At 44.3% G+C, this 12,285-nt stretch overlaps 1 protein-coding gene across 3 annotated transcripts in view; it reads right to left on the reverse strand.

Moving 5' to 3' along the window:
* Positions 1–1,660: 1,660 nt before the first annotated feature.
* UBE4B (ubiquitination factor E4B) overlaps positions 1,661–12,285 on the reverse strand; it is a 139,034-nt gene continuing 128,409 nt past the window's right edge. The window contains exons 26-29 of one of the 3 annotated variants that reach the window (XM_021717872.1): positions 11,398–11,589; positions 4,081–4,255; positions 3,345–3,491; positions 1,661–3,010 (exon numbers count right to left, since the gene is read on the reverse strand). In XM_021717872.1, the coding sequence (XP_021573547.1) occupies positions 2,949–3,010; positions 3,345–3,491; positions 4,081–4,255; positions 11,398–11,589 (576 nt within the window). In that variant the 3' untranslated portion in view covers positions 1,661–2,948. The remainder of the gene's footprint in view (positions 3,011–3,344; positions 3,492–4,080; positions 4,256–11,397; positions 11,590–12,285) is intronic. The other 2 variants (XM_021717873.1, XM_008068627.2) reach the window with 2 other exon arrangements.

Raw genomic sequence — 12,285 nt, forward strand, 5'->3', positions numbered from 1 at the left:
GGCGGGTCTCGACCCCGTGGGCTCAGGCAATCCACTCACCTCAGTCTCCCAAAGGCGCGGGATTACAGGCTGAGCCACCGAGCCTGGCTATCAGCTCCTTTCTAAACCCACACGATAGTGAGTCACAAAACGAGTCCGAAGTTATTTTAATCATCTTTCTCTCAAGGATTTCTCTTCTGTTGATCTGATTCTCAAATTCTTCTTCTTTGACAATATTCCTTTTAGTCAAGACCCACTTTTAAAATATTTTGGGAGTTATTTTAATATCCGCAATTAACAGACTGAAGGCAAATAAGCTTCTATGAAACAGCAACTCTGAGACTAAAAATAGAAATCCAAGCCATCTTCTCCCTAGAGACAGTACAGGCAGACCAAGCGTACCCATGCCCTACCAGCAGAAGTTCCCCGAACCTCCGACTTCTGGATATTCACGATGACAAGTATGTATAGAGGAGAGCAGCATCTTTTTATATTCCTGGGGACGCCTGGGGGATTGAACAACACGACAGAATCTGGGCCTCCTAAGAGTTCAGAATCTGGATGGAGAAGAGACAAGCAATACACATTTGTGAGATGAATAAACAAACACAATTAGGCAAGGGGCCAGTCAACATCATAATTTTGTAGGTACATACATACGTAAGTTTAGTAAAAAGTAAACAAAGTCAGTAAAATTATTTGCTTATTTATGTTGCCTAAACTTTTTGCTTTCATGAATACATTTAAAAAAGTGATTTAGTTCAGATGTACTCAAGAAAAGTAGACCCAGAAGCTGAGGGCATGGGCTCTGGAGCCTGGACACCTGGAACTCGGCTAACCGGCCAGGCGACATTGGCAAGTCATCTAACTTCTCCACCTCCCACACCCCGACCTATTAAAAAAAAAAAACAAGCCGGGCTCGGTGGCTCAGCCTGTAATCCTATGCCTTTGGGAGGCTGAGGTGAGTGGATTGCCTGAGCCCGTGGGTTCGAGACCCACCTGGGCAGCGAGACCTCATCTCTAAAATAAATAAAAAAATTAGCCAGGCGTGGTAGCGCGCGCCTGTAATTCCGACTACCTGCAAGGCTGAGGCGGAAGGATTGCCGGAGCCCAGCAGGTCGAGGCTGCGGTGGCCGGGAGCGGCCACTGCACTCCAGTCTGGGCCACAGAGTGAGACTCCAACTCGAAAAACAAAAAAACAAGCAGAGGTAATGGTATTGTCTTCTAGAGTGTGAAACCTTGAATGTCAAGGCCTTTGCAGGGTACCTGGCATGTAGCAAGTGCTAAGAGCTTGCTACTATTATTAAGTATTGTTATTATCCTACAGACTGGTAGAAATGGTTTTGTAACATGGAACACCTAAGTAAATGCTAATGAAATGGGTTGGACTTGAGTGAGAATCTTGAAGGTCAAAGACATGATATCTGAGAGAGCCTAAGAACTTGAGAAAGGGAGAAGTCTGAACGTGACAAAGCTTACCCCCCTTAAACCAGCAAACAGTGAAATGAGAACCAAATGTAGCAGCAAGACTGACACGAATGAAAGTTTTATTTTAAAAATAGCAACTTCTAATTGGTTCCAGAAAAGATAATCCACCACATGCAAATTCATTTGGCTCTTGTTTGCCCACCCATCCCTCTTTTTTTCCCCACAAAAAAGAAAAGAAGAGACTCAAAGAAGATTCCTTCTGAATGTGTATCACCATTTATTGTAGTTTGCGTCAGGAATTGAACAGAGGACAGTCTGTGGAGGGGAAAAAAGGAAAAGAAAAAAGAAAGTATGTTTTTGTAGACGTAATTTCTTCAAAACACTTTATGGTTTCCAATCCTTTTTTACCCCAAAGGAAATTCAAGAATTCAAGTATGTTAAGTCAGGAGCAGTAATACAAAAAGTGTTATGCTCGTGTGTGTGTGTGGCTGTGTTTGTCTGTGTGTGTTAAACAAGCAGACATACCTCCACATTTCTTGCACCTTCTTTTGCTTTGGTAAGGCCAAACCCCCCAAGGACACATCATACAAATGACCCTGCCTCAAACTCACACACTCAAGGGTTGAGGGACTGATTTTCCCTCACAGGGTAACTGTAAAGGTTTCGAACCGTCACGGAGCATTAAAAAAACCAACCCTCATATCCCCACGAAAACCATAAGTCACGTAAGTCCTGATACACGTTCACCCCTCCTTTGCTGCAACTGCTCCTTGGATTTCTAACAAAGGGCTTATTACAAGGAGCAGAGCAACAGGATTCTCCTTATCTTGTTTACAATAAAAAAATTTAAAAGGGACATTTCAAAAGAAAAAAAATAAAAACTGAAATTCAAATTCTGAAAATATCTTGCCTTTTTTATTAATCATGTCATCTAACACCAATTAAAAAAACAAATATGTGAATATGATATAAAAATACGATCCCAGGATTAACACTTTGTAGCAGGCACAGTTATCTCACAGAATATATGTTTGGAGGGCCGGGGAAAGGAGTTTATTTTTGTTTTTGCTTCTCTTAAAAAAATCCACAGCAGTGCAAGTAGGGGCAGGAAGGGGGAGGGGAAAAAAGATTCTTTAGCAGCAAAATGTCCAAGGTTCTCTAATCACAATCAAATCAACGAATCTTAGATTAAAAAAAAGATGAAGGGAGGTTGCCCAGACCCATTTGCCATCACTCAAGACTTCCACTGCAAAAGCCCCAAACTGTGACATGAAGGACGTGCTTTATTACACAGGCAACCATCAACTTGTCCCTCAAGCTTTTGACCATGTTTGTCACTTAAATATATGTACAGGAATCGGGCTCCTTTCCTCATCCATGTCCTTTGAGACCGCTAGTGTTTGGTCACTCTGGGTGGGCTCGCGGGGTCGTCTGCCACATCTGGCCTCCAACACCTGAGCAGCGGTGTCACTGCTGATGCTGCTTCTGCTCGCCTCACTGGCCTTGGCTGTTTCTAGCAGAGAGTGGGTGGAGGGGACGGTTTAATGATCGCTGTTCTGTTTCTCTCTCATCCATGCTTGGATCTGTTCTTTCAGTTCTGGCACTGAGGACAGAGAAAATAAGAAGGATTAATGCCCCAAGTGGGAGGGCTCTTCCTGGGAGGCGATGCTTGTGGTTCTGTATAAATGCAAAGGAAAGGCCATTCATCCCTCACTGAGCTGAAGACTGGGTAAGAAACAGGACATGGGAAGGAAGGGCCGGACGTTTGGAGTGAAAAAGGGCCCAGAACATTTGTGTCTTTCCCATGAAGTGCGTCTTAAACTAGGCAGGTTCTGGATTCCACCAATTTTCTCTTTTGCTTAATCTTCCATGTGTGACTTTAGCTCTGCTTCTTGGCACTGGCATCAGCACAGCGCCTCAAGCTGTGCCTGTCTTACCTGGTTCCAGCATGCTCTCTGTCAGCGTCTGTCGGTTGAAGGGGTCCGTGGGGGAGTTCAGCAAATGCCGCAGGATGATGGAGCGGTCCATGATGGTGCCGGAGGGCAGTCGCACGGGGTCGGTCATCAGGGTGTCCATCAGAGGGTCTGCAGAGACAAAGCAAAGCTACTCTCATCTCATAACAGAACCTAAAACTGAAAAAAACAAAGCCCCTCACAGCGGTGAAAAATACATCTGAAGGAACAGCAATCACACAGCCCCTGCGAGGTCCCCACGTCTAGAAGGAAATCAGCCTCAGAGAAAGGCATACACAGCGCCTTTTGTGGAGTGGAAAGCACTCTTTTGTCAGCTGCTGCTGGGGGAAGGGATCGGAGGAAAAAGACCCTGGGTCAGATACAGTGGCAGGCCCGACAGTCTCTGCAGTGAAGAAGCAGGCCCATTCCTTTGTTTCGGGGCCTCTGGGATTCTTCTTCGAAATTGTAAACTCTCACTTGCAAAGGCAACCCTGACCTTACAGCCTTCAGGGTTGTTATCTGGTTTGCATTCAGCCTAAGGATTTCTTCCTCTTAATTTACAATATGAGCTAAAATAGGCAAATGTAATTGAAGACAAAGTGTCTCCAAAAGGAACCACGGCACACCACTAACAACATCAAAGCACAAGACGTTCTCTGGTCATGTTACATATCTCGAGTTGGCACCAATACCAGCCTTCAGTGTGGAAGAGCGCACTTGCCTCTGAACTCATCCGGGGCATCACTGTAGTCGATTTCTGCACGTGCGTTCTTGGCCACAATCTCCTCAACTTTCTCGGCAAGAAGTTTGAACTTCTCTATTGCTATTGTGGACTTGATCCCTGCCTTCCGCATTTTTGAAATAACTTCTTCAAACAACTCCTTGCTATAGGATCTCTGCAAATGAGGAAAGGCGATGTGAGGCTTGAATGGAATGTTTTAGGTGGAAAAAGCAATCTGCAGAAATGTCCACAGTATGATCCATGTGTGGATATCCCACCCCCCAAAAGCCCTAAAATTATATACAATTATATTCTACAGGCGTGTGCCATACATATGTATTTCCACCCTTTCTCTATGTATTTATGTCCACATAAAAGGATATACTTTTTATACTTACAAATACATAATGACTCAAATAATCTGCCCCAAAGTGTATGAGGTCGTTACCTCTGGGGAGGGTTGCAGATTGTGGCAAGATGGGGTTTTAACAATTTTTACAGCTGATGTGCATTTCTTTTAAAGTTTAAATATGAAAAAGAGAAGAGCCGGGCTCGGTAGCTCAGCCTGTAATCCCAGTGCTTTGGGAGGCCGAGGTAAGTGGATTGCCTGAGCCTGCAGGTTCGAGACCTGCCCAGGCAACTTGGCGAGACCACAGCTCTACAATAAATCAAAAATTAGCCAGGTGTGGTAGCGTGCGCCTGTAGTTCCAGCTACTTGGAAGGCTGATGCGGAAGGATCGCCGGAGCCCAGTGGGTTGAGGCTGCGGTGACTGGGAGCGGCCACGCACTCCAGTTTTGGGCAACCGAGTGAGACTCCAACTCAAAAAAAAGGAGAAGAAAAATCTTGTCTATTCCAGTCCTTGCAGGGCACGGTGCCCTAGCAGCCAATAAGAGGAGGTGGAGATTGCAGCTCTCTTTCATAAAGGCAAACGTGGCAAAACAACTCCATATTGTTCATGCTCAGAAGAACCTTCTGCTCACTATCGTTGCTTCTTGAAGCTCACTCACTTCACACTATCAACTGTCAAGGGCTCCACTGATATTAGGTCACCTCAGTAAACCCAAATGGGCCTGGGAGCAGACATGATTTATGTTCCTGGGAGGGGGAGGGTGGACGAAAGGACAAGTACCCTCCAAGGACCCAGACAAATCTGCCTCTGGTACCTACCAGCCGTGTGGTCTCAGGCAAGTCCCTAACTCTCCAGAGCCCCAGTTTCCTTGGGTGTAAAATGGACATAGTTAGCACCAATCTCAGATACCTAATTCATATAACTCATGGCCACTGCAACATATCAAAGTACAGCATATTCTGCATTTATGGTAAAACATTTATGGCCACCTGTTGATTTAGTGACCATGACATAGTTAAATCTGAGATGCAATGATAGGACCACAGTCTAATCATATCAGGTATGTTAAATAGGCAAGTATTAAATCAGCCAGTGTTAGGGTTTTAGGCTGTTTATCCTATGAGTCCACCTCAAAATGGAGAGAGGGAGTGTGTCTGTCTGTCTCCCCTCCTCTGACTGGTAGGATGGTCAGCTTGCTGTCCTCGCGCTGTGTCAACCAGGACTCTACACATACCCTTCCCCAAACTCCGCCCTGACCCCAGGGCCAGAAGCAGAGGGGCCAGGCAGGCTCACTGTTCATTTGTGCTGGGTCTGAGCACCTGCTTCTCTGGCACTCAGCCTCGACCTGGAAGAATATCTGTTTCTGACTGCAGGAACTATTCTGTTGTGGGGGACCTGGTGTACACTACTGCTCTCCTTGATGTTCGCTTTGAATACTGGGGCCTGTCGTTTCCATCTGTGGGTTCACATCACACCAGTACTTATATTCTTTTAGAGCACTGGATTGAAATTCCCCAACTCCTCTTCTTTCTTTCTTTCCTTTTTTTGAGTTGGAGTCTCACTCTGTTGCCCAGACTGGAGTGCAGTGGCCGCTCCCAGCCACCACAGCCTCGATCTGTTGGGCTCCGGCGATCCTTCCGCCTCAGCCTTCCAAGTAGCTGGAACTACAGGCACATCACCATACCCAGTTTATCTTTTGATTTATTGTAGAGACGAGGTCTCGCCAAGTTGCCCGGGCGAGTCTTGAACCCACAGGCTCAGGCAATCCACTCACCTCGGCCTCCCAAAGTGCGGGATTACAGGCTGAGCCACTGAGCCCGGCCCTTTTTTTTTTTCTTTTGCGACAGGGTCTCGCTCTAGCACCACAGCTGGAGTGCAGTGGTGTGATCCCGGCTCACTGCAGCCTCAACCTCATGGGCTCAAGCAATCCTCCTATCTCAGCCCTCCTTACCCTCACTAGCTGGGATTACAGACACATGCTACCATACCTGACTAATTTTTGTATTTTTTATAGAGACGAGGTCTCGCTATGTTGCCCATGCTGCTCTTGAACTCCTGGGCTTGATCAAGCAATCTGCTCGCTTCAGCCTCCCAAAGTGCTGGGATGACAGGTATGAGCCACTATACCCAACCTTTTCTTTTTTTTCACTTCAGTTTCTAAATAAACACCCACACTCATCTTCCCTCTCTACACACACCCTCTAAACCATGTAACCAAGGAGAAAGAGCAGGATGAGGAAGTGGTGGCAGGTGGCTGGGCTGAGCAATAACACTGAAAGCCATCTTCTAGAAGCCTGAGAAGTGCAGGGCTTTGGTTAGAGTTTTCTAAAGCTAAATTACTATGCTAGTTCTGCAAATACTTTATTGCCTTGTCTTATAAATACTTTACTTACTTATTTGCCTATTTGTCACAAGTCAGGTAAGCCCCAGAGGACAAACGGCCAAAAGATTATAGTAAGATATAGGAAGGGCAACAACACACAAGAGTTCCTGAAGCTTCCCTTGGCTGCTGCTATAGGCTCTCCTGAGGCTACTGCATCATTAACTTCTCTTTGCAACAAAGCTGTTTCTTAGCCCATGTGTTATTTTCATAAAACACCACCCATTTTATTTCTCAAAAGATAATGAGTTTTTAACCAATTGACGGGTGCTTGCTTATAAGTCAACACCTAAGCTACAGCAGTGTAGTAAGGATGATCAGAAATCAAATGGTACTCATAGTCAGAGGACATGGTGGTCAGCCTCAGGGAACAGCAGCATCAATAAAGCAACCAAATACATAAGACTTAGCTGTGTCTTCAAGTCTGGTGTGGCAGGCATTAGAGAAGCAGCATAGATGTTGTTCCTTACCTCAAGATCTTACAGAGTGGTTACAAAATTAAACATCATCAGGCTGGGCTTGGTGGCTCAGCCTGTAATCCCAGTACTTTGGGAGGCCGAGGTTAATGGATTGCCGGAGCCTGTGGGTTCAAGACCCGTCTGGGAAACTTGGCGAAACCTCATCTCTACAATAAATAAAAAATTAGCCAGGCATGGTAACATGCGCCTGTAGTTCCAGCTACTTGGAAGGCTGAGGCGGAAGGATCACTAGAGCCCAGCAGGTCGAGGCTGCGGTGGCCGGGAGCGGCCACTGCACTCCAGTCTGGGTAACAGAGTGAGACTCTAACTCAAAAAAAACCAAAAAACAAAAAGCAAAATTAAACATCAAAATATCTGCAAATCATATATCAGATGACATATGTATCTAGAATATATAAAGAATTCTTCCAATTCAACAACAAAAACAGAGAATCCAGTGAAAAAATGGGCCAAGGACTTAAATAGACATTTCCCTCAGGAAAATGTACAAATAGCCAGCAAGCTCATGAAAAGAAATGTTCAATAGTACTCTGTCATTAGGAAAATGCAAATAAAAACCACACAGAAATCCCATTTTACTCCCACTAGGATGGCTGTTTAAGAAACAAATTAACACATGAACAAGCACTGGTGAGGCTGTAAATAAATCTGAACCCTCCTATATTACTGGTGGGAATGTCAAATGGTGTAGTGGCTTTAGAAAACATTTTAGCGGTCCCTCAAAAAGTTAAACATGGTATTACCATATGACCCAACAATTCCACTCCTGAGAATACGCTCAAAATAACTGAAAACAGGTGTTCAAACAAATACTTTAATATGAATGTTCGTAGCAGCACTATTCACAATACCACAGGGTGGATAACGACCCAAATGTCATTATCACTAGACAAATGCATAAACAAATTGTGGTCTACCCATATAATGCACTATTAAGCCATAAAAAGGAACGAAATACAGATACATTCCACAATATGAATGAACCTCGAAAACATTATGCTAAGTGAAAGAAGTCAGACTTAAGAGGCTCTATATTGCATGACTCCCTTTATATAAAATATTCGGAACAGGTAAATAGGTAAATCAGAGGCAGAAAACATATCAGTGGTGGCCAGAGGTTGGGGCAAGCAGGCTACAGTCAGTGACTAATTTATGGGTATGAGTTTTCCTTTTGGAGTGATAAAAATGTTTGGAACTAGAAAGAGGTGGTGGTTGCACAACACTGTCAAAGCACCACATGCTACCAAATGGTACGCTTCAAAATGGTGAATTTTGTCATGTGAATTTCACTTTAATACAAAAGAAATTTTAAAAAATTAAACAAGAAAATTAAGCGCTTACAGATGTAGATTCAATATTGTGGTAGGCTAGCAGGAGGAGTAATTAACTTAGGAGAGACTACATGGGAGAAGCATGACTTGAGATGAGCCCTTTTTAATTTATAAACGGAAAATGGTGTTAACAGACAAGGCTCCATGGATGTCAGATATGCAGTCTGTCTATGGAATTGGGTCTGCCTGTAAAGGCACAGTCATACGTGGCCATTAGTACTACCTGAATCCCTCCAAGATCTCCCTATCCTGGGTCTCCTGGCTCCCAGGACCAAGTACAGTATTCCACTTCTCTGACATGGAGCTGTCCCCTCAGGTTTCTAAGCATCAAGCTCAGTGGCTCTTCATCCCTGCACTTTTTTGTCAGTTTTCTGGACACTTGTCTTCAGTGTGCTCTTGGTAGACAGAGAGAAGACTTTCAGTTTCTTTCATTGCAAAGCTGTCACTTTCTTCTTCCTTTGTCTTCCCAGGAAAACAAGACACACCAAACCAAAGCAAACTAAGACATAGCTTCCAAAGCAGAAAAGGAGACTCCTACCTTGCCTTCATGCTTGCTAGTCTCCCACCCCACCACTCTCCGTCAAAACTTTCTTGTAAAACAATCAAGGAGGCAGGCCCCTCATCAGCTTGTGGCCGATATAAACAGAAAATGCCCACTGGTCAGCACAAACACCACACTGGTACATGTGTGTCTGCTTCATGGGTCTGGAAGAATAGGGCTATTTAGACATTGGAGGAGACTCATGTACCAATGTGCAGAAACTGCTGTCTATAACTCAGGCCAGGTCACCACGGGCAACCACTATAATCCACAGGTGTTAACAGGCGGTGAAGCATTTTGTTGGTGATCTAGGACAGGCAACTCAAAGCACTCTACTGTTACTTGTTTTTTACTGTCTTATGGGTGTGCGGTGCTCATTCACACTGCAAGCTTAATGTGTGTCATGGAACCACTTGTGATGTGGTGGCCACAGCAAGACCAACCAGGAGAAGAGGGAACACACTGAACAACCCTTCCAGGTCTCTCTCTAGAAGAAATGGAGGTGCCCTGGGGACTTTCCATATCTGACCTCTGGTTGGGTTGGAGACACTAGCCACAGTTGGCTGTGACCCCACCTGGATGGGTGAGTGTTTGTGTTTGCTTTCCCTCACTGCAGGCTACCACTTGTCTTCCAGTTCTAGATGTGCAGTGTTATATAGTTGTAAGCCAGACAAACACCATATATTTTAACATCTCCCCAAAATAACTACAGTTTCCTAACTCCCTCATTTACCACTACTTTTTATGGAAAAACTGCTCTAGACATACAGTCACGCATCGCTCTGAGAACTGTGTTGTTAGGCGGTTTCATTATTGTATGAACATCATAGAGTGCACTTACACAAAATTGGACGGCACAGCCTGCCCACACCTAGACTCTACGGTATGGCTTACTGCTCCTAGGCTCAAAACCTGAACAGTAGGTGACCACACTGAATACTGTAGGCAAATGTAACACCATGGTCAGTATTTGTGTCCCTAAGTACAGAAGAGGTACAGTAAAAGTACAGTGATATAATCTTATGGGATCCCTGATATATACATGGTCTGTCACTGACAGAAACGTCATACAGCACATGATTGCATGTATTTTGCCACTGCAAGTACTTTGTCAAGACCACTTCTCTTGCTTATATCAAAAAGCATCTACATATGTGAGTTAAGTTCAACAAAGATGTCACTGAAAAGAAACATATCTGCAATTTTTCTATTTTAATATTATTCCTTTGGAGGAGATATGGGTAAAGAACCTTCTAGAATGCCTACTGATGATTCACCTGAGATGTGGATGGTGTTTGGATAAGTAGTGTGAACAGAGTTGGAGACACAGAAACAAGTATGGCAACTCTTTGAACATTTTAAGTGGACGGCAGAGAAGTTGAGAAGATGGGCTCAGGGCCAGGCTGCCTGGACGTCCATCTTGCCTCTATCCCACACTAACTCCGTGACCTTGTGCAAGCTTTTTAACCTCTCTATACCTGTTTCCTCATTTTAAAATGAGGGATTTAACAGAACCTGCATCATAGGATTTCGGGAGGATTAAATGAGTGAAAACATGAAAAGTGGTTGCAACATGATATACATTTAAAGATTAGCTGTGTTGATGATGCAGACAGAAGACCATGGAGGTGGGGGGGCTCTTTATGAGATTACTATAAAGTCACAAGGGAGAGGGGGGAGGAGCAGCTTGGACTAAATTGGTGGCTGTGGAGATGCAGCAGCCACCAAACAGGTCTGCCTGCAGGGGACACATGGAACAGAGGAGAGGAAAGAATGTAAAGATGACCACAGGAGGTCTCAGACCTAGAAGACCACAAAGTGACCACAGACCTACAGCAAGAGGCTTAGGGAGAAGACTTAAGACTCTCTGAGAAAGTCAGGCTCTTTTGGGAACGTAATGGATTAGTAGAGTAAGGTCCTTAGCAAGATGGGGCAAGAATTCAACTAGAGAAGGAAGCTGCTCTTTATACCTAAAGGAAAACAGTCCATTCATCTTTGTTTGCACCAGACAGGTTCCCCAGCCACTGTGTCATTTCCAATTACTTACTAAAAACTTCTCAAACCACAATTTGAAAAGTATCATCTTCCTTCATTTCAAGTGGGGACAAGCCAGGTATGGATGGATATGCAATTGCACAAAAGCTGCTGGTACATCCACAGAGAGGCAGACTCGAACTGTCTGTTCAGCAGTCTGAGGCCCCAGACTCCCTAGAGGGCCCTGCTCCGTGACACTGACCTGGTCATCTGCGATAGCTTTGGCGAACCGAGCGCAGTCCAGCTGCAAGTAAATATCCGTCAGTTGGTCCAACAGTTTCTTCGGTTCAAAGCCGTACTTCTCAGGGTTCTCAACCTTCAGGTCACGGCACTTGGGGCCACAGAGTTGCTGAAGATTAAAGTTCAGCATTGCAGCCAATCGAGGTCCCAGTTCCTAGGAAATCACAGGATAACAAGACAATTCATGCTGTTGAGATAGCGAAATGACCAAAAACTCCCATCTCAGTAGAGGAACAGGAATTGGCTGGCTTAATCTTCAAAGTCCCTTATGTATGCCATATATCTCAAGCTGAAGAAAGACAACATTATATTTGAACTTTTCTTTCCATTTCCAAGCTGACAATTCTAATGTTGCAGCTGATGGAATATATATTTATAAATACCAACAAAAGCTAATCTTTTCTTGAAATTCATGCTTTTAAATTAAAAAGTTATCTTTCCAAATTCATTGAGAAAGTAAAAAAAAAAAAAAAAAAAAGAAAGAAAGAAAGAAAGAAAATTATCCAAATCCTACCATTGTTTGAGTCATAAAAAATTTTTTTTTGTTTCTGCTATTCAGGCTCGAATGCAGAGGCATGCATGTGGGCTCAGGTAATCTTTCCGCCTCAGCTTTCCAAGTGGCTGGAACCACAGGCATGTGCCACCACATCCGGCTAACTTTTTATTTTTTATTTTATTTTTATTTGGGTCTCACTCCGTTGCCCAGGCTGGAGTGCAATGGCACACTCACAGCCACACCAGTGTCGACTTGCTGGGCTCCGGCAATCCTTCCGCCTCAGCCTTCCAAGTAGCTGGAACTACAGGTGTGTGCTACCAAACCTGGCTAAATTTTTATTTATTGTAGAGATGA

Source organism: Carlito syrichta, unplaced genomic scaffold (assembly GCF_000164805.1).
Source record: "Carlito syrichta isolate Samal-C Ts95f unplaced genomic scaffold, Tarsius_syrichta-2.0.1 Scaffold311363, whole genome shotgun sequence".
NCBI lineage: Eukaryota > Metazoa > Chordata > Mammalia > Primates > Tarsiidae > Carlito > Carlito syrichta.